Raw genomic sequence first — 22602 nt, 5'->3', positions numbered from 1 at the left:
AAACTGGATTTTATGCAATGTAAACAACTGCCAGACTATCACAAAATACAGGAATAGGATCATGGCAGACCTCTGCTAGTTCCTCCATCAACCTCTCCACCCACACTAGCTCTCCTACCACTTTCCTTATTGACATGTACTCTGCTTCAGCAGAAGATAGTGATACTTTGCTCTGTTTCTTGGAATTCCGGCTAATAGGACTATCACCAAGTAGGACAATATAGCCATTGACTGGCTTCCTTAAATCAGGGCAAAATGCCCAATCTGAATCACAATAAGCTCTTAGCCCATAATTGGGATCCTTGGACAGAAAAATTCCCAATGTAAGATCATGCTTCAGGTCTCTCACGACATGTAAAGCAGCCTTCAGATGTGGCTCCCTTGGGGCTTGCATAAACTGGCTCAGGTGATGGACACTATATGCTTGTCCAATCTTGTATTGGTGAGGAAATTGAGCTTTCCAACTAATTTTCTATATTACATTGGATCTGAAAGTAGAGGCCCTTCTCCAGCTTTCAACTTGATTGTGGAATCAAGAGGAGATGACACAGTGGTGTAGCCTAAGCAGTCATACTCCTTCAACAAGTTATTAGCAAACTTCCTTTGAGTCATCAGGACTCCACCAGACTAATACAATATCTCCAGACCCCAAAAGTAATGTAATATTCCCAAGTCTTTGATCTTAAACTGGTTGGGCAAGAATGTCTTTAGTTTTTCTATCTCTTCTAAGTTATTGCCACTTAGGATCACATCATCTACATAGACTGCTACAAACACCAGTGAAGTTCCTTCTTTCTTATAAAACAGTGAGTAGTCATTTGCTAAGTGCCTAAAACCTTTTGAATATAGAGATTCTGTTAACTTGTCATACCATTGTCTGCTAGCCTGTTTGAGCCCATATAGATATTTTCTGAGCTTGCACACCAAGCTAATGTCATCTACCATCAAACCTTGTGGAATCTCCATGTATACTTCTTCATGCAAGTCCCCATGGAGGAAAACATTATTTACATCCAACCGGTAAAGACTCCACCCCTTTTTACTACAATAGTGACCAATGTCCTAACTGTAGTCATCTTCACCACTGGAGAGAATGTCTCCGTATAATCAATCCCTGTTTCCTAAGTGTAACCTTTCACCACAAATCTTGCTTTGAATCTCTCTATGCTCCCATCAGCTTTGTGCTTGATTTTGTACACCCACTTGCAACCTATGGCTTTCTTCTCTGCAGGTAAGTGCACTAAATACCAAGTATGGTTAGTGTGTAAGGCCTGAAATTCCTGTGTCATAGCTTCCTGCTATGCAGGATTCACGGTTGCCTCCTCATAAGAGTTTGGCTCACAGTTATGTGAAATGTTCCTTAAAAGCTGCTGACTTTCATGGTTAAGAGTATTGAATGCAACATGATGCTTATAAGCACATAATGTAGTAAGTGAAGTTTGGTTAATTTGGGAAGTGCTAGGCTGTAAATTTGGTATGGAGCAAATATATTCCTTAAATTGTGAGGGACTTGTGTGAGTTCTAGATAATCTTCTCAATTGTGGAAGATCTGATTGGTTGGTGAGGGTGGAATCATCATTTTGTTGTGAATGTCTTTCAGGTGAAGTAGTAGTTTGGCTTTTAGTGGTTAAGTCTTCAAGTGATGAAGCAGTATGGGTAGGTGAGTTATTAGGTGAGTTAGTGGTGACAAAATCTAATGAGGGTGCATTCCTATCAGACAAGCAATCATCTCTCAAACTACAAGGGTCAGAATCAATGCATGTTGAAGTTGAATCTGGAAATGATTTAGGAAAAATAGAAGGATTTGACTTAGACTTAATGGCAAAAGGAAATATATTTTCATGAAATTGAACATCCCGGGAACATGTATCCTCTTAGTGACGAAGTGTAGGCCCTTGTACCCTTTTGTTCCAAAGGGATATCATATGAATACATGAAGTGTGGATCTTGGTTCAAACTTATCCTTATGAGTTTTCAAGGTGGTAGGATAACACAAGTAGCCAAAACTCCTAAGATGTGAATAATTGGGCTTACTATCATAGAGAATCTCAAAAGAACATTTATTTTTAAGGACTGAGGAAGGCAATCTATTTATCAGGTATGTATCAGTGAGGATGCACCCTCCCTCCCCCCCTCCCCAAATATATCATGGGTTATTTGGACTGGTATAATAATGCCCCGGCTGTTTTAAGTAGGTACTTATGTTTTCTCTCTACCACACCATTTTGTTGTGGTATGTATGGATAGGTTTTCTGGTGAACAATTCCTTTAGTTTGGAAGTATGACATTGATTCATTATTGACAAATTCTAGGCCATTTTCAGACCAAATGATTTTGACTGTGGTTTTGAACTGATTTTATATCATGGAAATGAAGGCTTTGAGGATCTAGATTACATTACTTTTACAGCTCAACAAGTGAGTCTAGGTTGATTTACTGAAATCATCAACCAAGGTCAGGAAATATATATATATGATTGTTATATGTGTTTATATGATAAGGGCCCCATAGATCCATGTGTATTAGTTCAAAGATTTTAGTAGAAGTAGTGGTACTATAGGTAAATGGAAGTCTGGTTTGTCTAGCCATTGGGCAGATTGGGCAAAAGAAAGGTCGTTTGGGGAGCAAAAGTGACAGGTATTGTGGAAATTCCCCCAATTTTTACAAAAGGTACATGTCCTAGTTTATTGTGCCACAAGTGATCAACAACATTTCTATGAGACATAACAGAAGACATTGAAATGGAATTAACAGTAGAAAAGTCAGTCTTATTGATTGAATGAAGCATATTTACATCATTGGATGGACATGATGATTTATTTACAAATGCAGATGAATGAGGAGGATGACTCTTAACTCCACTTGTAGCATCAACAGATGTAGGAAGACATGAACTAAAGTACTTGAAAAGATCCAAGTTGAAAGCAGAAATAAAATTTGACTTAGACTTATGACTGAGACACATTGAGCGGAGGAAGTATAGGCCACTTCTTGTCTTACCAATTTTCAGAGGCCTCTTCATTGAAAGGCCTGCATTAAGCAGAGATACCTATTGAAGTTAACCATACAATTGAGATGCACAGTTAATGAGTGAATTGAGATGAGATTAAATTTGAAGCTAGGCACATATAATACTCTAAACAAAGTTAGACTGGGACCAAGGAATGCATCTCATATTTATGTCACTTTGACTCTATATCCATTAGGTAGGGTAACTAAAAATGGATAAGGTAAAGTCTTAAAGGATTTTCTGTAAGTCATGTGGTTTGAGGCTCTACCATCTAGTATCTATAAGTCAGCAATAGATTTATTTACACATAGTTGTTTCTGCAATCTCTTTATAAGTAGAGCAAGCTAGAATACCTGCAAAGTTTGCAACTCCACATGCAATGTTGTTTGGATTCTCCCCTGTATTTCAGCTTGGAAAGTCTCCAGCAAGTTCAGCAATTGTCCATATTACTCCTTTGTCAGACCTAACACACCTTGGTTTGAATTCTTGTGCTCTGATCCTTCAATACTTCCACCAAATTACTCTTCACAACCTCTATGAACATTTGCAACAGACCTTGTATTTCTGCCTTGCCTTTAGTGAACTTGAAGTCTTGTGGAAATTCAATTATTCTATATCATATTTCTTTTGTGTGCCCCGACTTCTTGAAATAGTCACAGAAAAGTCTTGACTTATTGAGTGTGTAATTTCCATTTCCTCTTAATGAGTTATTCATTGTGCCCCGTGTATGTGGATCATAGTTAGTTCTGAATGTGTTTTAACCAGGCCAATTGGCATTGAGTAATGCAGACTCCATTGCCAATTGGTTGCTTGGCCTGACTTCTCTTTGCTTCTCCTCTTGAATTAGAATGGAGAAGGCTTGTGGAATGCTAGGATTATGCATATTTGCTTTGGCTCCACAAGTGTATTGACAACTACATTGTACGTAGGCATTTAAGGTGTTTAATTCCTCCCAAAGTCTCTTCATTTTTGTATAATATCATGTGATGTCCAAAGTACCTTGACTAAGGTCATTTATTTACTTTTGAAGCTGATAAAGTTTTGCCCTATTGGTTTGATCGTATCGGTCCTCCAACTCCTGCAATAACTCCTCGGCATCATTGACATACTGTAGACTGCCTGCCAAATCCTTTGAGAGTGAATTAAGAATTTACGACGTCACATCGAGCCCACTGGTCGAAGGTCGCATCATCGGAGCTCGGCTTCTTACATTTTTCGGTGATGAATCCGACTTTATTCTTCACTGAAAGAGCTCTCATAACACCTCTCCTCCAGGATCTATAACTAGTTTCGTCGAAGACTACCGGTACCAGCACTGTTACAGCACTCTCAGACGGGTGCATGTATAGAGGACTAGTTGTGTCTAGGCTAGGGTTAGTTGTATTTGAGGTATCCTTATCTCCGTCCATGATTCAATTCAAATTAGTAGATAAGATTGATCAATTATGAAGAAAACGAGAGAAAATCACCCGATTAACATGTGAATCTCAAAACCCTAAATCTTCGATTCTGCTATTTGAGTCCGAGCAAAGAGAAGCAATAACAACGAGATAAAGTAGACGAGGTAGAAAAACTCAGAGCTGGAACGCGAGCTCTAATATCATGTTGAATTCGTGTATTCTCATGGTGAAGGCATCCGCCATTGACATATGAGTTGCTGGGAGAGAGAGGGGAAATGAACATTATAGAAGATAGCTGAAGACTTGTGAAATGATTTCTGTATATTCAAACTATCTCAATGTACAGATTATATACACGAGTGGGACCACATATCTAACTACTAAGTGTAAGTACAAAACTGCAACTAACTGTAAGGCCCCTAAAATTTTTCCTAAAACTCGGGGTTTCGTGATGCCGAGGTAGGCGTATGTATTAATGATAATAGAGATTCTCACCGCGGCACATAGCTTTTGGGTTAAACAGTGCGCTGGGGAGTTGAAGGTAAATGTTTGGCAGAAAAGGGCATTTTTGCGGCCCATTATGCATTCGCAGAATCACTCTGCGGGACACAGAATGGCCGCAGAATGAGGAAGTCATTTGAGCCATTTTTGGATGTCATTTCGCGGCCCATTATGCGACCACAAAATGATTTCGGGGGCCGCACACTGATCGCAGAACCAGCTTGGAAATTTTGCGGAGGGAGGTTCTGCGACGCATTATGCGACCGTAGAACAGGTCTGCAGACCGAATAACGGCCACAGAGTGGGACAGACCAGCCCAGTTCCGGAGGGCTATTTCGCGGACCGCAGACCCTGTTCCGGAGCTTCATTTTGGGGTTTTTATAACCCGACCCTACTTCGATTAAATAGACGCAATGAACCATTTTTAGCAAAAACCTGATATTTTATGAGTGAGAGAGTGCCCTAGAGGGGAGAGTGATCTTCAACAAATTGTCCTTCGATTCTTGCTCAAATCCTCAAAGATTAACAAGAAAAACTCACTAGGTCTTCATCCTAGAGGTAAGATTCTATACCCTAGCCCTTAATTTTAAAATTTAACTAAAAATGGGTAATTAGCAAGACAATTCGTGGGTATGGGAGTTGTTTATTTTACATGCATGTGTAATCGAAGGGTGTAGGAAGATTGTGAGCTAAAAATGGTAAAGAATAGGTTGTGGATGATGGAATCCTCCATAAAAGGACCTTGAAACCTTAACGCACACCTAGTGTTTGATAAAATGCTCAAATGAGCTAGAACCATGATCATCTTCCTAATTTTTGTTCAACTTGTTATATTTCTAAAATAGATTGAAGTTGCTAAGAATTCCAGAATATTTTAGAGTTTAAGGAAGCTTAATTGAGGCATGTTGGCTAAACTCCTTTCTTAGAATTGAATCTCACGGTGTTTATGTAAGTTATGTAAGACCCGATTTGGTCATTATGAAATTGGCTATTCCGAATAAACTTGTGTTGAAAATTATATGTTCAATGTGCATTCCAAATGCTTTTATGATGCTATGATATCATTTGAGAATATGTTCAAAGTATGGGCTATGTGTTAAGAATTTTACGACTTCAAGTCAAGTTTGAATGAAGGTTATTATGACAAATTAAGTGAAAAACCTCTATATGTCTAAGACTCTTAATTGCTCACATGTGTATTTAAAGTCTTGAATTGAAAAGCCTTGTTGCTGATAATGATGATGATGTTTGAAAGTGAAAAGGGTGAGCATGAAATATGAGATACGGCCAAGTGCCAAGAATGATATTATAATTGTGGCCGCTAGTGCCAATGAATTGAAAAGATGTGAAAGGAGTATGAGATGAGATGATTGATAGAAAAGGATAATGTCTCAGGTGAGACAGCCTAGCCGATCAGGTCGAGATCGGACACCATGCCGCACACATGGTGGTGATTGTGCTGGAAATTATAATTGAAATTGTGATTGTGCTTGATGTCTCAAATGAAACGGCCTAGCCGATCGAGTCGTGATCGGACTCATTGTAATAGTACGGTGGTATTTTGAATGATGGTATATCGGTACTAAAGATCTCCCAACCTAAAAACATGAAAATTTACTTGAAAACTTATGTGGTTCTTAACTTGATGTTTTGGTATTCTTTGAGGTTTCTATTGACTTCATGTTGGTTCCTCCTTTTATTATTACTCATTCCATTGAGAGGGTGTTTAGTTATACATACTAGTACTATTCCACATGTACTAACGTCCCTTTTGCCGGGACGCTGCATCTTTAATAGATGCAGGTGGTTCCACGACAGGAGGCATTGATCAGTGATAGCGGTACACTCTTTTCCCAACAGACTTGGTGAACCCTACTTCATTTCGGGGTCATGTATCTTTTGTTCTTTATGTAAGGTGTTAGAGGTATAGCCTGGGCCTTGTTGCATGCACTATCATTGTACTCCTTTGTATCTATTAGAGGCTCCGTAGACATATGTGGGTTGTATATGGGTGTTGGAAAAGTCAAACAAGTTATTTTGTGTTTTGATCACTTGTTCCACTTCAAATCATTACAATGCAAGTATTTTGAGACTTGTTAAACATAGTTACTAATGGTAATGAATTGTTATTGTCTATATGATCTCCCTATTGTTTAATAAAAACAATTCATTACTTGATCCTACTCACCGCTTGATTAATGAATTGGATTTTACTGTTATTCTTGAGTAAGTTCGGGTAGAAGGTATTGTACAGGCTTGCTTGGTCGGGTTATCTCGGTTGAGCGCCGGTCGCGCTCCCCGAGTTTGGGGCGTAACACTAACTAACACTAACTATAAAGGGGATAAATATAAATACAATATAAGTCTCAATAGTGTGAGTTTGGCCGCCCAAACTTCAATTATTTTTGTCTGAAATTGACCTAAACGAAGAAGAAGAGGAGAATCAACGCTTTTGTCTGAAGTTTTTCAACATCGATTACAAGTTAAATAATTTGAAAAAATTAAATATACCTTAAATAACAGGTGAAAACTAACTACCAGGTGCAATTCCTATCGTATAAAACATGATATACCAAATATACACTCGTAAATCTGGATAACATATCTAAGACATTAGACTCATTAGTTGAGTCACATTATATCTTGTGGCATATAACTATTAAATGTGGAAATTATTATAAATATATTATATTATGGATGTTCATTTACTCCGTTGTAAATAAACTTACTGAATAAGTTTATCCATATGAGACTCCGCCGTAAATATGTTTATCTATTTAGTACTCTATTGAAAATAAACCTCCTGAAGAAGCTTATCATTTTGGTACTCCGTTATGGATAAACATTATCCCCGGTAGAAGATTACCTATATCTGGTACAATAGCAGCTTGCAATAGCAGCTTACACAGCAGCTTGCAGTAGCAGCTTACATAACAACTTCCTTTCTTCTATAAATAGAGGAGTTTTCAGTTCATTATGTACATAAGTTTGAAGTTTGAATAATATATCAGCTTCTCTCTATACTTGTCTTTACTTTACAGTCTTTATTTTATAACACGTTATCAACACGAGACTCTGCCATCTCGAGCAAATACTTTGAAAGTATCAGAGGTACGAACTTTCCTTTTCTAAATAATGTCAAATCTTTCTAAACTTGAATTTGTAGCCCTGGATATATCGGGCAAAAGTTACATGTCTTGGGTGCTTGATGCCAAAATTTATCTTGATGCGATGGGTCTGGCAGACACCATCAAGGACAAAAATCAGGCATCAAATCAAGACCGTGCCAAAGCAATGATATTCCTACGTCATCACCTTGATGAGGGCCTGAAAATGGAATATCTTACTGTTAAAGATCCAGTTATACTGTGAAATAATTTGAAAGATAGATATGATCACCTGAAGATGGTCGTTCTTCCACATGCACGTTATGATTGGACTCGTCTAAGGCTACAAGATTTTAAATCTATCAGTGAGTATAATTCTGCTATGTTCAGCATTATTTCCCAATTGAAACTATGTGGTGATAATATTACTGATCATGATATATTGGAAAAAACTTTCACCACTTTTCATGCCTCGAATATGCTCCTGCAGCAACAATATCGAGAGATGGGATTCAAAACGTATTCTGAACTTATCTCACATCTTCTTGTAGCCGAGCAACATAATGGGCTATTAATGAAAAACCATGAAAGTCGACCTACTGGTTCTTGTCCATTCCCTGAAGTAAATGAGACGAACTTCCACCTAGCTAAGCGTGGAAGAGGACGTGGCCCCAGTAGTGGTCATGGCCGTGGTCGGGGAAGAAACTTTAATCATGGTAATAATAATGCACCAAAGAACCCTCCTCACCACCAGCAGTGGAAAAGGAAGGAACAAAAGCATGAAGCGGTACAAGCAGCAAAGCCAGAAAATGCATGCTATAGATGTGGAGGAAAAAGACATTGGTCACGTACCTGTCGTACGCCAAAGCACCTAGTTGAGCTTTATCAAGCCTCCCTGAAGAAGACACAGGAAAATGCTGAAGCAAATTTTATTTCTGAAGATAATTTAGACTTCATGCATTTGGATGTAGCTGATTACTTTGCACTCCCGGAAGGAGAAACAAGTCATGTGATCGGTGATGAATCTGTAGAGATGTAAATATTTTAATTTTTATTGTTTGTAGTAGATAGTATGGTTATGTAATTGTTGTAAATAAAAGTTATGTTTTAATAATGATGTTTACTATCATACTTATTTTGTTTATGTCATTTTGAAGAATATGGATAATCCTCAAATTATGTTTGGATCAAAGACCAATCATGAAGATATTTGTGTAATTGATAGTGGAAAAACCCATGCCATATTCAAAGATCAGAAATACTTTTCTTATTTACATAAGGAAAAAGTAAATGTTTCAACAATTTTTGGTAATATAAGTTTAATTGAAGGCTCCGGAAGAGCCACTATATTTCCGTCTAAGGGAACAAAACTTATTATAGACAATGCACTATTCTCCTCCAAGTCCCGAAGAAACTTATTGAGTTTTATAGATATCCGCCGAAATAGGTATCATGTTGAGACCACTGATAAAATGAATATGGAATATCTTTGTATTACAAAGAATGTTTCTGGCTAGAAGTGCATTGTAGAAAAGTTACTAACTTTATCTTTTGGCTTATACTATTCAAAGATTAGTACAGTTGAATCACACTCTATCGTAAACCAAAAGTTTACTGATTCAAATATTTTCGTACTTTGGCATAGCCGTTTGGGCCATCCTGGATCAATAATAATAAGACGAATTACTGAAATTTTGAGTGGGCATCCATTAAAGAACCTGAAGATTTTACAAATAATAAATTTTCTTGTGATGCTTGTTATCAAGGTAAAATGATCACTAGACCATCACCAATGAAGGTTGGCATTGAATCCTCTGTCTTTTTAGAACGCATACATGGGGATATATGTGGACCTATTCACCCACCAAGTGAGCTGTTTAGATATTTTATGGTCCTAATAGATGCATCTTCAAGATGGTCTCATGTCTGCCTACTATCATCTCGCAACATGGCGTTTGCAAAGCTATTAGCCCAAATAATTCGATTAAGGGCACAATTCCCAGATTATCCCATAAAGGTTATTCGCCTTGATAATGCTGGAGAATTCTCATCTCAAGCTTTTGATGATTATTGTCTATCAGTTAGGATAAAAGTTGAACATCTTATAGTTTATGTTCATACTCAAAATGGCCTTGCAGAGTCATTTATTAAACGCCTGCAATTGATAGCAAGACCACTACTTATGAAAACAAAATTGCACACTACTATTTGGGGTCATGCTATCTTGCATGCGACATCACTTATCCGCCTCAGACCGACACATTATAATAAATATTCTCCGTCACAATTAGTTTTTGGTCATGAACCAGATATTGCCCATCTGCAAATTTTTGGATGTGCTGTATATGTGTCAGTAGCACCATCACAACGCAGTAAGATGGGCCCACAGAGAAGGTTAGGAATATATATTGGGTTTGAATCACCCTCTATTATTCGCTATCTTGAACCATTGACGGGAGATTTATTTACTGCACGATTTGCAGATTGTCGGTTTGATGAAACAAATTTCCCATAATTAGGGGGAGAGATAAAGGAAATCAAAAGAGAAATTGTGTGGAAAGTTTCATCGTTATCTTATTTTGATCCATGTATCCCTATATGTAATCAGGAGGTCCAGAAGATCATCCATTTACAAAAAATAACAAATCAAATGCAAGACGCATTTACTGATTTGAATAGGATAATTAAGTCACATATCCCTGCATAGAATGTGCCTATCCGAATTGATGTCCCAGCAGGACCATCTATTAGCATGAGAGCTACTGAACCTAAAGCACGCCTGAAGCATGGTAGGCCTTTGGGTTCTAAGGATCGAAATTCTCGAAAAAGAAAATCGACAAATGATAGCGATACTATGAAAGGATCTCCTGGAGAGACCCAAAATCTGATTAGTTCTGAGATTCCTGAAGAAATCAATGAACCCAAGACTCAAGTGAGCGATGAACTTTTAATAAGTTCTACTGGTGATGGGATTAATTTAAATCGATCTAAAATAGTGGTGGATAATATTTTTGCATATAATGTTGCACTTAATATTATGGAAGATAGTGAGGATTTTAAACCCCGATCTGTCGAAGAATATCGACAAAGATCTGAATGGCCAAAATGGCAAGGGGAAATTCAATCAGAATTGAACGCACTTGCTAAAAGAGAGGTCTTTGGACCAGTAGTCCAAACACCTGCTGGTATAAAATCAGTTGGTCATAAATGAATTTTTGTGCGAAAAAGGAATGACAAAAATAAAGTTGAAAGATACAAGGCTCGCCTTGTCACACAAGGATTCTCACAACAACCTAGAGTCGATTATGAAGAAACATATTTACCTGTTATGGATGCCATAACATTTCGATATCTCATCAGTTTAGCCTTACGTAAAAGGCTTAAAATACATCTAATGGATGTGGTTACAGCTTATCTGTATGGGTCACTTGATAGTAAAATTTACATGAAAATCCCTGAAGGAGTTAAAATGCCCGAAGCATATTCAAAATCTCGGGAAATATACTCAATCAGATTACAAAGATCTTTGTACGGTTTAAAGCAATCTGGGCACATGTGGTATAATCACCTCACTGAATATTTGCTGAAAGAAGGTTACATAAATAATGTTATTTGTCCATGTATTTTTATAAAGAAAATGGCATCCGAAGTTGTTATACTTGCTATTTATGTTGATGACATAAATCTTGTTGGAACTCCAGAAGAGCTCCAAAAGGCAATTGAATATCTTAAGAAAGAATTTGAGATGAAAGATCTTGGAAAAGACAAAACTTTGTCTTGGTCTGCAAATTAAACATTTAGCAGACGGGATCTTTATACATCAATCTGCCTATACAGAAAGGGTCTTAAAATACTTTTACATGGACAAAGCGTACCCATTGAGTACACCAATGGTTGTTCGATCACTTGAAGTGAATAAGGACCCGTTCCGACCTCCAAAAGAGGAAGAGGAACTCCTTGGTCCTGAAACACCATATCTCAGTACAATTGGTGCACTTATATATCTTGCTAATGCTACAAGGCCTGACATAGCATTTTTTGTTAATTTACTAGCAAGATATAGCTCTTCTCCTACAACGAGACATTGGAATGGAATTAAGCATATTTTGTAATATTTAAAGGGAACTCTTGATATGGGTTTGTTTTATGCTAACAAAGGTAGTGCAGATCTTATTGGTTATGCAGATGCAGGTTATTTATCTGATCCCCATAAAATACGATCTCAAACCGGGTACGTGTTTACATGTGGAGGTACTGTCATATCATGGCGCTCCACAAAGCAATCTATTATTACTACTTCTTCAAATTATGCTAAGATAATAGCAATTCATGAAGCAAGTGGGGAATGCGTATGGTTGAGATCAGTGATTCATTTTATTCAAGAAAAATATAGTTTGGAATGTGATAAAAGATCTATAATTTTATACGAGGACAATATTGCATGCATAGCTCAATTGAAGGGAGGATTTATAAAAGGAGATAGAACGAAGCACATTTCACCAAAATTATTCTACACACATGATCTTCAGGAAAATATTGATATTGATGTCCAACAAATCCGTTCAAGTGACAATCCGGCATATTTATTCACTAAATCTTTGCCAACTTCAACTTTTGAGAAGATGGTATACAAGAGTGTAATGCGGAGACTCAAATATTTGAAACAAGGTTTTCACGAGGGGGAGTAAAATATGCGATGTACTCTTTTTTCCTTACTAAGGTTTTTTTCCATAGGGTTTTCCTTATAAGGTTTTTTTAATGAGGCAGTTAGCAATGTGTATTACTAAATATGTATACTTTTTTTCCTTCACTAGGATTTTTTTTCTAGAGTTTTTTCTAGTAAGGTTTTAATGAGGCAGATTATCTTTTAATGAACATCCAAGGGGTAGTGTTATAAATATATTATATTATGGATGTTCATTTACTCCGTTGTAAATAAGCTTCCTGAAGAAGTTTATCCATATGAGGCTCCGCCGTAAATATGTTTATCTATTTAGTACTCTATTGGAAATAAGCTTCCTAAAGAAGCTTATCATTTTGGTACTCTGTTATGGATAAACATTACCCCCGGTAGAAGATTATCTATATCTGATACAGTGGCAGCTTACACAACAGCTTGCAATAGCAACTTACAAGCATCTTACACAATAGCTTGCAGTAGCAGCTTACACGCAACTTACACAGCAACTTGTAATAGCAACTTACAAGCAGCTTACACAACAGCTTGCAATAGCAGCCCGCAAATAGCTTACACAACAGCTTCATTTCTTCTATAAATAGAGGAGTTTTCAGTTCATTATGTACATAAGTTTGAAATTTGAATAATATATCAATTTCTCTCTATACTTGTCTTTACTTTACGGTCTTTATTTTATAACAGAAATAATCTTCTACGACTAGTTAAGATTGAAATAAAAAATTAATGACTCTGCTAAAGTTTGTTGTTTATTAAATTCATGACCATATAACTAAAATGCAAATAGATGTTCAAACAATATTTATGATAATTTTGAAAATCGTACAAGGACCATCCCAAATAATTTTTATTGGAAAGAAGGCCACGTTTAAGGATAATGTTCATAATATAACCAGCTTTTGTAAATTTATTAAACGGATAAGGGCCAAAAATGTCCTTGAACTATCTGAAATAGCTCAAAAATGCCATCCGTTTGTTTTTTTGTACCAAAAATATCACTGCAGTCTATATTTTGGACCACAAATGCCATTGAAAAAATTATTTATTTCAGAATTTTTTATTAAAATACAAAATCAACACTTATTCCGAAAAAAGTAAAAAATTTCGGAAAAATATTTATTTCGAATTTTTTTATTAAAATACAAAATCAACACTTATTCCGAAAAAAGTAAAAAAAATCCGGAAAAATAAATATTTGGGGGTTATTTTTCCTGAAATTTTTACTTTTTTCGGAATAAGTGTTGATTTTATATTTTAATAAAAATTTCAGAAATAAATATTTTTTCGAAATTTTTTTACTTTTTTCGGAATAAGTGTTGATTTTGTATTTTAATAAAAATTTCCGAAAAATTAATTTTGCCATGCTAGATTGCTTAGGTGGATGGCCATGTAAGCAAATCTATCCCAGTTGGACTGCCATGTCACCTTCAATGGCAAGACTAACGGTTTAAGGACATTTGTAGTCCAAAATATAGACGGCAATAGAGGTGGGCATTGATCTGTTCAGTTCGGTTTTTCAAAAGTTCGGTTCAGTTTAATCGGTTTTCGATTTTTCATTTGGTGCACCAATAACCGAACCAATATTAGTTCGTTTTTATCGGTTTTTCTTAGTTCGGTTCGGTCGATATTCGATTTGGTTCGGTCGGTTTAAGGGATTTTTGTTTGAGCTTTTTCTACCAAGAAAAGACCTTTAAATTCAGTTTTTTACAATTAACTTTTTCTAAAAGTTAATTGTACATTTTCTCCGGTTAACTAGTTAAATACTAATACATCACAAACTCACAAAAATGAAAAAAGAATGAGGCCGTGTTCAACTTTCCTATGAACTGTAACTAATCTTGAATGAGAAAATAGAAAAGGGATTTGGTAAACTGAAATCATAGTCTAAACTATACACTATACGTATATATTAACAAAAGGGCTTGGTTTTGAAAAATAGATTTTTGGACTTCAGCCTTTAGAGTGTGGGTAAGCAAATTGGGCTAGAGATTAATAGGTGAAGAAGAGCCCACCAAAACTATACACTAAAATTTTGGTTTTTCGATTTAACTGAAAATTGGGGCACCAAAACTGAAAATCGAAAACCAAACCGATCACCGAACTTTTTAAAAATATAAACCGCAAATCGACCGAAAGACCGAAAAAACTAAAATTATCGGTTCGGCCGGTTTTTCCGGTTCGATCGGTATATTTTTGGTAAAAAAAAACAAACATAGGATATTTTTGAGCTATTTCAAATAGTTTAAGGGTATTTTTGGCTCTTTTCCGTTTATTAAAACATAGCCACTCCTTGATTTTAAGGAACTAGTTTGGCTCGCTTAATAGCAACATAACCAAAACTGATTTGCACATATAGGACACTTCAGGTGACACTTTTTATTTTTTTTTTGACCCCGTTTGCTTCGTAAGTAAAACTTTAAATTTAATAAGTGTTGCTCGCTTGCATCATGAGCAACACTTTTGACCTTAAACTTTTATCCATTGGGCAACATGATTTAAAAAATCAAGACCATTCATTTTCAAGGTTATTGAGTGTAATTTCTTGAAACTTAATGGTTTGTGTATCTTTCTAGCTAAAAAATAATTAAGGCGAGCTAGCTCGAAAAGGGGAGCATTGATATAACTGATAAAATTGCTGTCAGGTGACCAGGAGGTCACGGGTTAGAACCGTGGAAATAGTCTTTTGCAAAAATGTCCGCGCACAATAGACCGTCGTGGTCCGATCCTCCCCAAATCACGCTCATAGCGAGAGCTTAATGCACCAGATTGCCCTTTCTCTAAAGCTAGCTCGAATACTAGTGTTATAAAAAACAAGAAGAAGAAAAAAAGAGAAAACAAAAACTAATTTATTAGGACAATATGGAGGAATAAATAATGATCACGTATGATCAATTATAATTTAAATAGAAAATATATTATTTTAACAAATCTCATATATATATATATATATATATATATATAACATATAAAAATATTGAAGGAGAGCATTGGTGTAACCGATAAATTTGCTCCTATGTTACCAGAGGATATGAGTTCGAGCCGTAAAAATAGTCTCTTATAGAAATATAGTCTGATTTGAGCCGTGAAAATAGTCTCTTACAAAAATATAGTCTGAATTACGAATTTCGCACATAGAGTGAGTTTAGTGTACCGAACTGTCTTTTTAACGAGCTTAGTGTATCAGACTGCCTTTTTAATGACATATTAAAATAAAGAATATTAATGAATCATAAAATCCACCTCCCTAATAAAAGAATATGAGGGTGAAACAATGGAGCCAATAAGAATATATATATATATATATTTATATCAACCATATAAATATCACCAAAGAAAAAAACTTGTAGCAAAGCCTCAAGAGCAAGAGCACCTATGGATAAGATCCACCACACTGTGTGTTAACTCTCTCTGTAAAACCACCCACCCACCCCCATCATCCATGGCGGGTCTTACCACCTTCACTCTCACACCCACCATTTCCTCTAAACCAAATACTAAACCCCTTTTTCTTCCTTCCCTTAATTCTTCTCTTTTTGGCCTCCGTTTTCACCTTCCTCAGCTCCGTTCTTGCTCCTCCCTTATCTATTATGCTGCCACTGTCTCCGCCCGCTACGGCGGTGGAGGCGGCCGTGGTAACTTCCGGCCGCCCCCACGTTCTGATGATGATGAAGCCCTTGATATTTCCTCTATCAGGTATTCCACATGTTCTTTTGTTATGCCCTCAGCTTGAGTAACATTATGTGAAATTCTTATCCATTTTGCTTTTTAATAGAGTTTTTGGTTATTTTGATATTAAATGTTTTTGTTTAATTTTAAAATGTATTAGGTTCTTGTTAAAGATGTTAACTTTGTTTTAGTCTCTTCTGTTGTGCGCTCAGCTTGTTGTAATGTTTATAGGAAATTCATGTCCTTTTTTTGGTTTTCTCAGTTATTGTGATATTAAATGTTCTTTTTAAATGTTGAAATGTATTGGGCTTGTGTTAGAGATGTTAACTTTTTTAGTTTTTTTGTGGTGCTTTGAAATAGGTCAGACAAGGTTAGGCTCATTGATGAAAAGCAGAACATGGTTAGTCTAATTTCATATTTGCTTCTTGTGTTGGTTTCTTAGTTGTTATTAATCATTGATTTTGTTTAATTGGTTTTTGTTATATAGCTGGGGATAGTGTCAAAAATGGAAGCTCTTCAGAAAGCTGAGGATGCCAGCCTTGACTTGGTATGTCTTTGAAAGACTGAATTGATTGTATGTAACTTTTTTCTTCAAGTTTTGTGTTTACGGGGATAATAAAATATCCCTCAACTATGATAATGTAGTCCTCTAATTTTCCTCATTTGTGCTAGTAATCTTGTATTGTATGGTAAAAAATAATGTGGTGTCAAGAAAAGAATTTTATTCCAAAGATGGTAAAAAATATGCAGTTATAAGTGTTAAACTAGGCAAAGTTGACTGCAGTTATGAAGCTCCAAGAAGAAAGATAATATACTCTGTACTGTTTTTTTTTTTTTTTTTTGGGGGTGGGGAGGAGGGGGTTGGTTGGTTGGGGGGTTACAGGAAGATAAGAATAATACTGCTTCAGGTTATTAGATGTAGGCAAAGGCGGATCTACGATTTAAACTCTATGTTCAACCTTTAAGGTTCTTCGCATGAACCCATTATATTTTTAAAGTAATGGGTTCATATCTATTATTTGTTGCAGTTTTAGTGGATTTTTATGCATAAATTTGTGCTCCATGTCGAAAATATTGGGTTCAGATGAACCTGATATTGTAACGGTGGATCTGCCCCTGGTTAGAAGGGAATATATTACTTGCAGGAAAAAAATTGAAATGCAAGATGATGTATTTAGTGGTCAACAGAAGTTCTATCCTAGGTTGAGCTAGACGAAGAGTAGCTTATCCAGAATACTGATTAGGATAAAGTTAATATTGGTTTGATTATGTTATTCTTTCTTTGGCGGATGTTTGTAGGTGATTCTATCTCCAGAAGCAGATCCGCCGGTTGTCAAAATGATGGATTACAAGTAAGATATATCCATCAGAAGTTTTTTGTTGTCTCTGATTTTCAATCTTGACAGATGCTTCTTGATTCCTGGAATGATCTAGTTACACACGTGCAGAATTTGAGTATAAGCCATATGAGTCATTAAGGTCGTAATTTGTAGCTTGACACATCTAATAGGAGTAATTGGTATGCCCTCTGTTCCGTTTCATTAGTCCTAGTTTTACATGAACTTGTTACTAGTATAAGATTTAAGAGTGTTTACTATTTTGTAGGGTTGTTTAATTGTTTCTGTGTTCTTGGGAATAGAATGAAAGAGTAAAAATCATGAAATACGATCTGCTTGAGCTGGAATTTTGATTCTTTTTTACCAAACTGGGTTAAGAATATTTCTTAAACCGGAAGCCGAGCTTGTATGAAACTGTGAAAATCATATAAAACCAAGCAAGTTTCAAAAAGCATACTATTTGGCTTGAATTAGGTGGGTTAGAAATTACGATCATAGGTATATGCTGTGTTATTTTTGCTTGACTATTACGTTATAGTGCAAATTATTATCTGCTTATCAATTTTAGATCGTTTGTATGCTGACTAGATGCAATGATCTTTTTCACATATTTCTTATTATTTTGAATTGCTAAGAGATCAGTGCATTGATATTTTGCTTTGTTTTTGGCAGTAAGTATAAGTATGAACTGCAAAAGAAGAAAAAGGAGCAGCAAAAGAAAAATGCTGGTACATGTCTTGCCTTTTTAGAAGTTTGCTTTTCGTTTGAAATATAGATCCCGTTTTAACTTCCTTTTACGGATGAACTTTTTCTTTTAATGGCAGCCAGCCGCATGGATTTGAAGGAGCTCAAAATGGGGTAAGGTTCCATATCATGTATACCTAGCGCTGATGTATATTGAGAAAATGTTAGCTTTTTTCCTAGTCCTTCATTAGATGGCTACTTGGTGAAAAGTTTTAACACTATGGCCATATTTTCTCCTTTAGTTTGATTTTTGGTGGTTCAGTATTTAAAGTTTTATTCTTTATTGTTTATGGTTTTTGTGTGGTTAGTAATGGCAGAGTAGGGTCATGTCCTCGGGGCGGAGGGGCGGGGGGTGGGACACGGGTCAGGGGGTGGGACGGGGACCAGAGGGGGTAAAGGCAACAAGGGAGCCTGTAGGTTGAGGATTGGATCGTGGAATATAGGGACGTTGACGGGTAAGTCTATAGAGCTTGCGAAGATTCTCCAGAAGAGGAAGGTCAATATAGCTTGTGTTCAGGAGACCAGGTGGGTAGGATTGAAGGCGAGGAATGCGGACGGGTTCAAATTGATGTTGTTGTTGTCTGGATGTGCCTTCTTTCCTGGAAATAATTCATTTGAGCTGCATTTATCTTAAAAAAATTTCTTACCATTAGCGTTGCTATTGGGCCGAGAGGTTGAGAATAACAAAATCATTTAATGCAAATATATAATACTAACACTAGAACAGCAAGAATGAAGTGCATGTAGACTTGAAAAACCATCGGCTGATATCATATACAAATGCAAAATAATCAGGCATCAATTTATTCATCCATAAAATCCAGAGATGTGTCTCTAATTTGTTGTCTTCCATCTGACTATGTCGAATGGGGCATACTCTAACAATAGAAGCCTTTTTGTACTTCTTTGTTGATTTTACCTTCTGAATTTAAGTCATTTTGATTTAATATAAAATGAGACTGTGACGAGTAAATTGCTAAAATAACATAAGACTGAAAACATAACAGAGAAATATAAGTCACATCTGCTTTGGCTTGAGTAAAGACATGGACCGTGAAAACCTTTTCCTTGATGGCTAAGAAAGTGAAATCCTGGAATTTCAGAGTTTTAGAGAAGATAGAGAGAGCATGGGATTTTGTGAGAGTTGAGCAAATGTGAAAAATCCTTGGTAAACTAGGAAAGGAAATTATTTTAGCTATTAGATTCTTTATTTACTTATTGAGAAAACATACTCTCTCCTTCCCAATTTATGTGACATTGTTTGACTCGGCACAAAGTTTAAGAAAGAAATGAAGACTTTTGAAACTTGTGGTCTAAAGTGTGTGGCTATAAAATCATCTCATTAAGGGTGAAGTAAGAAGTTTAAAGTTAAATTGTTTCTAAATAAGGAGGTATACGTTCTCTTTGGGACAGACTAGAAAAGAAAGTATGACACATAAATTGGGACAGAGAGAGTATGTTTTAGCTATGTTAGAAGATAGTACCGGAGGTATAATCTAACTCATTGTTCGTCTCTGTGTACATCAACTCTTCTGAGGTATCCTCAAATTAAGGAGAAGTAATAATCATGAACAAGTTCCCTAATGTGTTTATTGAATATTGATGTGGATCATCATAGAGTTAACTAGTTTTGGCTGTTTACTAAGGATTGGCTCTGAGAGCTCATTGTAAGCAGTTGACTCTTTACAAGTATCTACGACTTGTCTATGAAAAGAAATGGCTATTATGACTTGACACATGAAATTCTAGTTACGGGTGACTTACCTTCCGTTTCTCCTTTTCAGAAGACCAGTAAGTCCTTTTGAACCTCACACACCATAGGTCTTGCATTTTTTACTTTTTTCAGAGTTGTAAGTATTCTGAAACGGTTCTTCTCATCTGCACACTACTCTTTTGTGTCAACAATTGTGCTATGTATCCTTTTCCTCTGTCTCTAAAGTGATTGCTGCTCTATCGATTTGGCCTCTATGAAAAAAAGCGCATGAAGTTTTCTTCCCATTTCTCTGTGTTAATAGGCTTTCTCAATGGTAAAAGGGGGAATTTCCAATATTTGTATTTCTCTTTGCTTTAGTTAAATTGCTTGACATATTTACCAGCAAGAAAAGTTAGTTATATTGTTAGGTTTTAACACACGGTAAGCGCTTCAATATCAATGTTCTCTGAAGTAAAAAAGACCAGTAAACCTAGTAGGTCACATCTTTTACGGTTGTAGCGCTAATCTTTACTAATATGTTGCGGCATGGTACATTTTTTACCCTATTTTCCCTCATTTGTTTTGGCCTCCTTTCCTGGTATCTGAAAGTTCTCTTGAATATTATTGCAGTTACAATATTGATTCTCATGATTATTCAGTGCGTTTGAGAGCTGCTCAAAAGTTTTTGAAAGATGGTGACAAGGTAGCTCGGAATCTTGTATTTCAGCATGCAAGTGCTTTTGCGAATTTGATGGTTTAATATTTAAACATTATTTAATGGTAACTCCTGCAGGTAAAAATCATAGTGAACTTAAAAGGCCGTGAAAATGAGTTCAGAAATAATGCTATTGAGCTAATAAAGCGTTTTCAGAATGACATTGGCGAGGTAAGTTTGGTGCATGCAGGATTTCAATTATTTTGCGTGAAGTAGTCTAACTCTTTTTCACTCTCCGGCTAGTTAACGTCTTATATTATGGTGCCATTCGCAGCTTGCAACCGAGGAGAACAAAAGTTTCAGGGATAGGAACATGTTCATAGTATTGGTACCGAATAAGGCTATTGTACAGAAAGGTCAAGAGCAACCGAAGAAAAAGGAAAAACCAGCAACTGAAGTTTCAGCCAGTGTTTGAGCATCAGATGAATTTATTAGCAGATAATCATATGCATATGTTTCTAAAGTGAAATGTGAGATGCCACCCTGATATATGTCTTGTATAGAATTAGTCAAATACAAGTCTGTAATAGGATATACACTTGTGTAGTGTCTGTAATAGTAGCAAGAAACATTCAAGTTTTTGTAGTAACATCTAATAGGTGAAGTTGAAGTAAGTTGAGCTTTACTTCACTTGTTATATTTCACGCGTTGGCATGAGGAATTTGAATATTCTCTAAGTATCCATGGGTGTGGCCTATCAGTCAATTAAAGGTAAAATGGACCATAGCAGATAAGGGTTCAAATATCCAGCAGATGTAAAAATGCTAGGTGACCTTTTTCCTTCGGAGAGAGGTATAGGTCGCGGGCCTGCTCCTTCCCTCGGGTCCGAGGCCGGTTTCGCCTTCAGACGAAGACATCATGTTATTCTGGACCCTGCTCTCGATCTCCAAATATAGAATCCCAAGTAGAATGAGACTTGTGCCCCCGTCTCATCCAATTGCCCTACTACAAAATAAGGCAAGGGATCGCTTACCATCGATCCGAGCCTATGCGAAGCAAGTGTACACCCTAGATTGTCTCCAGACCAAAGTGATGAAAAGGCGAGCGGTTCTAAGTTATAGTAAATACAGTTTTTCGATTCGTGTGTTGGTTATAGTAAATAGAATTATTTGATACCTATATTGGTGGGAGATAGCAGATACTCATTCGAGGTGCGCAAGCTGGCTCAGACACAACACTACCTTTACCCAAAAAAAAAGAGAGAATTTGGGTCCTCTTTTTCTCCCTTTCATTTTTGTATGGTTAGAGTTTTATACCAAAGGGAGGGATTTCCTTATCAGAATGATGAGCTATCAATTAGTTTTCTAGCTACACTTTCAATAGCTTATTTTGTGGGAAACTTTATATAGAAGTACTTGCAGCCTAAGCATCCTCTGACGATATTTCTTGTTGGCACTTCAAATATAGGATCCATTTCAAAGATATTTAATTGTGGTTATTTTCTTCCTTTTAACTACTAAGGTTTTTCGGTTCGCTAAGTTTGAAATGTCCATTCCGCTTCTAAATTATATGATACTTTTTCGTTTTATTAATTCTCAAAATATCTGACATAATACTATTTCTATACGGCATTTGCAACTTTCAAGAAATTAAATTATTGAAGTATTCATATCTTAACATTAATGTAATACATGTTTCTCTCTTTTTCAGCCACTATTTTAGTATATTCTTCCATCATTACTAACTAATATTTGATATAAGTCAAACACGATCGCACAAAATGAAATAGATAT

At 36.2% G+C, this 22602-nt stretch overlaps 1 protein-coding gene across 1 annotated transcript; it reads left to right on the top strand.

Annotated features, from left to right (window-relative positions):
- Window positions 1-16042: 16042 nt before the first annotated feature.
- LOC104114149 (translation initiation factor IF3-4, chloroplastic) lies at window positions 16043-21508 on the top strand. The gene is made up of 9 exons (XM_009624528.4): window positions 16043-16407; window positions 16741-16780; window positions 16868-16927; window positions 17680-17732; window positions 18390-18445; window positions 18542-18575; window positions 20785-20857; window positions 20948-21040; window positions 21144-21508. Exons 1-9 carry the CDS (start codon window positions 16154-16156, stop codon window positions 21282-21284), a joined length of 804 nt encoding a protein of 267 aa, XP_009622823.1. The 5' UTR covers window positions 16043-16153; the 3' UTR covers window positions 21285-21508.
- Window positions 21509-22602: the final 1094 nt, after the last annotated feature.

This window comes from Nicotiana tomentosiformis, chromosome 11 (assembly GCF_000390325.3).
Source record: "Nicotiana tomentosiformis chromosome 11, ASM39032v3, whole genome shotgun sequence".
Classification (NCBI taxonomy): domain Eukaryota; kingdom Viridiplantae; phylum Streptophyta; class Magnoliopsida; order Solanales; family Solanaceae; genus Nicotiana; species Nicotiana tomentosiformis.
Note: the sequence above shows the minus strand (reverse complement) of the source record. Positions and strands in the feature narration are given on the sequence as shown.

What these genes read in the sequence shown, in the direction of transcription:
- LOC104114149 (XM_009624528.4), top strand. Translation starts at nt 16,154, where the DNA reads ATGGCGGGTCTTACCACCTTCACTCTCACACCCACCATTTCCTCTAAA. An exon ending in AGGATGCCAGCCTTGACTTG is followed by an intron (nt 16,928 to 17,679) that starts GTATGTCTTTGA and finishes GGATGTTTGTAG; the next exon opens with GTGATTCTATCTCCAGAAGC. An exon ending in GCAGCAAAAGAAAAATGCTG is followed by an intron (nt 18,446 to 18,541) that starts GTACATGTCTTG and finishes TTTTAATGGCAG; the next exon opens with CCAGCCGCATGGATTTGAAG.